Genomic DNA, 5,556 nt, shown 5'->3' on the forward strand with positions numbered 1-5,556 from the left:
ACTTGTGAAAGACTCAAGAGTCTCCCATGGCCCTGAGGGTAGTGTTTTATGGCTTTCCTGCTGGTCAGTAAGCTGTGTGTGGGCTGAACAGTACCTGCCATTTCTTGAATCAGAATGCATAGATTTGGTGAAATGTTACTGAGACCTTAAAAAAACTGTCTATTTGGTGCAGTAACATGGGATAAATCTTGACGAAAGAAGAGGGAATAGCCTCTCCCACCGTTACTTTCACACTGGTATGTTGAATAAATTGTTGTTATGTGAACACATGATTACAGCCTGTAAGTGGATAAGGAAAAATTGAAACAGTTGTCACAATCACGGAATTATAAGTGAACATTTCTTTCAAACATTTCGTTCAATCATGTTATTTAAATTAAAAAAAAAAACCCAAAACTTTTTCTTTCTTTCTTTCTCTTTTTTTTAAAGGAAGGAGTCTTGTCAAGCCCCTCCACACGTCCCCAGAACAAGTTATTACTGAGCCCACCGGGCCACCGTCCACAGGTAGGCCGTCCAACGCTCGCTTGCGTCGCGAAGAGCCACTCCTTCCGTTCCTTGCACTCCCTCCGCCCCACTTACCCCTCCAGGCCCCGCCCCGTACCGGTGCGCCTGCGCACGGGAGAACACGTGGCTGCCGCGGAGCCAGAGCAGCAATGGCGGCGGGTGGCGGAGGTGTTGCGGATCCCTTCTCCCCCGCGGGGGTCCCCTGCGCCTTCTCCCCGCAAAGCCAGGCCTATTTCGCTTTAGCGTCTACAGACGGTCACCTGAGAGTGTGGGAGACAGCCAGCAACCGGCTGCACCAGGAGTACGTGCCTTCCGCGCACCTCAGCGGTACCTGCACCTGCCTGGCCTGGGCGCCAGCGCGGCTGCAGGCCAAGGTAAAGCGAGCTGGATGGCGCGGGGCGGGTGGCCGCTCAGGCTCAGCCTCAGCGCTTCGCGGCCCGGCGGCGCGCGATCCGGCATCGCGCGTGGCCCTCCGAGGCCCGGGGCGAGGAGGCACAGAGCGCGGTGGAGGCGCGCGCTGGGCCCCCACCGTCAGCCCCGTGCGTGGCCTGTCCTGAGGGCAACGAGAGAGGGCGCGGCCGGATCCGACGGGCAGCGGACCGGAGCCCTCCTGGCGGGCTCCATGCGGTCTGGGCCCAGCCGTCGCGGGGGCCGCCATGTTCGCCGAGGCCCCGGGTCCCCCAGGAGCGGCTTCCTGCTACCAGGCCTGGCTCTCCCGCTTGCGCTTTTCAGAGCTCTGGCTTTTGACAGAGCCCCACCTTGGGGCTGTATTGTTCTTCTCCGACCCCTACCCAGCTCATCGGCCTTGCGCTGGGCAGTTAGAATGAACAAGTCTATTTCCTTGCTTCCGGACACCCCCCTCCACCCCCCACCCTTGGGGGCCGGCTCACCACGTGTTCTCTTCCACGTTCAGGATGTGACTGTTTGAAAGTGTTGACTTTTCCCAGACTCGTTTCCATTGTAAACCATCTGAACCTTCTTGCTTTTAAAGTTTTAACATCTGCTCGGCTCCCCCTTTATACATCCCCTTTTCCCCAAGTCTGAAGTCTGCATTAGGATATGGAGGTAAAGTGAAGTTGTAGTTTAACTTTACGAACGTGAGTCCAGGTGGAGTTTCTCTTACACGGGGCACTGCTGAGTTAGGGAAGGCTTCTCACTCTTAGGGACTCAATGAAAGATGTCATTCACTGTGGAGTCACTTGGCTACATCTGCACTATTTCACACGCACGTGGGAACTGCGTGTATAAGATAGCCAACTCGAATCAGTGCAGTGTGATTTGGAAGCATCAGGTATTGAGTTGTGTGGTATTTAGCTGACACTGTGTGTAAACCTTAAAAAGTTAGTGTTTAAACACATACACACAAAAAAAGAAAAAAAAATTTTAGTATAGATCTTAACTCCACCTGACTATCCTAGGAAACTTTCTGCTAACTTTTTAGGTTGAAAGTAGGGATACATCTAACTTGTTATACTTTGGATGAGTATGTTTAGGTGTTTTTCAGATATTAAGCTTGATTTTCATAGTTTCTGGATGAAGTGACTCCTGTTGATCATTAAAGAGACCTTATCAGGGCCCTTAAGTCAAGCACAAAACTAGGACTTTAAAAAAAATCAGTTGTCATTAAGATGACAGCACTCTGCATATTTCTCCTTTTCAAATTTCTGTGTTTGTATTTTAACGGTTTTGTAAAGTGTTAATAATTCTAATGGTGAGTGGAAATGTGGAGCAGTGGTTAGACGCATGGACCCAAACTATACTTCCTCGTGTTGAACCCAGGCTTGGCTTTATAGTAGGAATTGTGCCTCTAAATGGGAATAATAGTACTCACCTCATAGAGTGGTTGTGAAGGTTAACATACTTAATGATGCATAAAGCATTTAGAGTAGTTCTTGGTATGTAAGTGCTGCAAGTGTTAATTGTTGTTATTACCTCTTACTTGCATGGTTTGTCCTGTAAGGTAGATAAACACTAACTTTTTGCTTTGTTCGTGAAGAAGAAACTGAGGCTTGGAAAATTAAGCAACTTGCGAAAAACCAAAAATGGAAACAGGACTAGAATGCAGGTATTTAGAGCCCAACTCTCTATTATCTGGAACAAATCATTCATATTAGGCTGGCAGATATTTGTCACCCACTTGATATTCTCTTGACTTACAATCATATTGTATGTGTCAGGAGTAAAACTTTTGGCTGGTCTTAAATTTCCTGTTAAAAGTCAGTTTTGGATTATTTATAGCAGTCTGATGCAATAGAAAAATACCTAGATTTGGTTTCATACCCAGAACTCAAACTTGTTTTGTTACCTTGAGCAAGTCACTTTACTTTTGGAGGCCTCCTTGAAAAAGAGTTGGGCTACATAAAAAAAAGCAGGTTTCAGTGTCCTTTTACTTGTATGCTTTCACTTTAGTCACCTGACTCTGTGAAATGCCCTATAATTTGTTACATTTTTAAAAACTGAGAATCAGGGCTTCCCTGGTGGCACAGTGGTTGAGAGTCCGCCTGCCGATGCAGGGGACATGGGTTCGCGCCCTGGTCCGGGAAGATCCCACATACCGCGGAGCGGCTGGGCCCGTGAGCTATGGCTGGGCCCATGAGCCCCCCTCTCCACAACGGGAGAGGCCACAGCAGTGAGAGGCCCGCATACCGCAAAAAAAAAACCAAAAAACAAAAAAAACTGAGAATCAGAACTAAGAAAGTTTAAATGACTTCTCCAAAGCCTTATTAACCAGTGAAGTAGCTGTAGCCACTAGAGTCAAAGTACTTTGACTCCTGGTCCAGTGCTCTTACTGTAACCTTAGATCTTGAGTCACAGAATTGCGAGTTGGGAGGATGTGATTTTTCAAGATAGCGGTTGCTACAAATCACTCTTCATTTTCTACCTTTGCTCCCAGGTCCCTGGGTTATGATCCTTGCCACTTAAGTTTTAAGATGCTCTCTTAAGCCCTTATTTTACATGTAAATCAGTTTGTAGGAGTATTCTGCATCTGGTTCAGTAACTGGCAGTTTGCCACCCAAGGACAGTTTGGTGACATTACTCTTATCAGTGGAGAAAAATGAGTTGGTGCTGGGTTTCTTGGGTAACAGGAGCTAAAGCAGTGGTTCATAAATTTTTATAAAAATTAGATTGCTTCTTGGTCACAAAATGATTATAATTCTTTGCGTTTATGTCACAGTAGTTTTTAGAAGATTTTTGTATATATCATATAGCTGAGCATTTTATTTGGGTGATGGAGCCTGGGGGGAAGAGGACCTCAGATGATGATGAGAAAAGTCCAAGGAGATGGATTGATGGACTATGCATGGATGCTGTTTTTAGAGTTCGTCAGGTTTATGTATGTAAACTGAGGCTGAGATGTTAAATGGTATGCCAGAGGCACACAGTAAGTGGCTGAGCTACCCAGGAACTGACCCTGCTATTTCATTGCTTCTTTAAGATCCAAAATTTTCAATTTTTCCTTCTCTAACTGCTGTAGAGCCCTGAAGAAACAGACTGGCTACCACAATAAATGCATTTATGTTACTTTGCTGTCACTGCAGTTAAAATGACCCCATATAGCTTAGTGCTTATTAAAGGAAGCATATGGCATTTCAGGCATTGGACAGGGCAAGCACAGTAGCATTAAGGATGTTTCTAGGAAACATCTGAGCATCCCCAGTCCTAACCCTTAGGGACGCAGCACAATCCAGTTGTGTTCCTGTATTAATGCTCTGTCTTAAGGTCTCTCCAGTGTTTAAACTTCAAAAGGCTATGGTTTGCCTAATAAATCTTATTGGCAGAAATAGAAGTTCCTGTGTATTAGAATTTGTTTTTGATGTAAATACTGTGTGTAATTACATGTAAAATGCACACATTTTGTTCATTGTTACCCATGAACCTTAGACATTTGCCAGAGTAAGTGACAGTAAGATAGGCCAATAAATGGCATAGGAGACTAATTGCAGAGTGAAACTTGAAACTTTGCCATAATTTTCAGTGACTAGAGGTCAGTATTTTTCAAAAATAGGTTTTGAACCATTAGTGGATTGCGAAATAGATTTAGTGGGTTGTGACAGCATTACAAAGATGAAGTAGACAATATTAAAGTGTATTTTGCATGGTAAAGGATAAGTTTTTTGGTGAAACTTGTTTCAGCTATATACACGTTTTTATGAATGTGTGTATTGGCTTTCCATGTAAACTCTTCTTACTCTGGGATCTTAGTCTAAAGAGTCAGGGCTTAATTGATCAAAATCAGACTTCTCATCACCTGGATGTACTTTTTCTCTGTCTTCACTTCATTTGTACTATGCCTTGCTTTTATAAATCATGCACATTTAGACTCACTCAGCCTTCTGATTGCCTTCTAGATCAAATATTGCTTTCTTGAGACTGCTGTTGGCATTTATTGCTTAGCTCGGTCAGCCCCTCGCATTGGAAAAGACTCTTTAGTCAAAGTAATAGACCAAATCCTTCTGGTCTTCGTTCCTGGTACTTTCTGGAACTCAGATTTTCTTTTTTTGTTGCTGCTGTTCTTTTTTTCAGTCACGCCACGAGGCTTGTGGGATCTTTGTTCCCTGACCAGGGATTGAACCTGGGCCCCTGCAATGAAAGCGCCAGAGTTCTAACCACTTGACCTCCAGGGAATTCCCTGGAACTCAGATTTTCTGATCACATATATATGAACTAAATTTTTAGCCTACCCTATCCATTACTTTATATATTTACACATGTAATTAATGTGCACATGACATGAAACAAAGCAGTATGACTAAGACATTAAAGAAGAAATACAGACAATTCAGATATACTGTGTCTGAAAGAAGAGGTTTTTGTGGAGAGATCATATTTGAGGTGGACCTTGAAGCAAGGATTGATTTTTACCCAAATTGATAATTGAGACGGTTAGAAAAGGACCCTCCCAAAAGAGGAAAAAGCAAATGGGAAAGTGTATTTGTGATTAGAGTGCAATGTAAGGATGGAATTGGAAATAAGACTGGAAAAGGGGGTTTGGAGGCAAATTGTGGATGCTTTTGAATGCCAACCAGTTTTTTTTTTTCGGGGGGGGGGGGA

General features: G+C 44.3%; 1 protein-coding gene across 1 annotated transcript in view; it reads left to right on the forward strand.

Moving 5' to 3' along the window:
• The first annotated feature begins 627 nt into the window (after positions 1-627).
• The window catches only part of WDR43 (WD repeat domain 43), a 45,194-nt gene continuing 40,265 nt past the window's right edge, over positions 628-5,556 (forward strand). Inside the window, exon 1 of the mRNA XM_007470873.1 lies at positions 628-878. Coding sequence (XP_007470935.1) covers positions 654-878 — 225 coding nt within the window. The 5' untranslated portion in view covers positions 628-653. The remainder of the gene's footprint in view (positions 879-5,556) is intronic.

This window comes from Lipotes vexillifer, unplaced genomic scaffold (genome assembly GCF_000442215.2).
Source record: "Lipotes vexillifer unplaced genomic scaffold, Lipotes_vexillifer_v1.1 scaffold717, whole genome shotgun sequence".
Taxonomy (NCBI): Eukaryota; Metazoa; Chordata; class Mammalia; order Artiodactyla; family Lipotidae; genus Lipotes; species Lipotes vexillifer.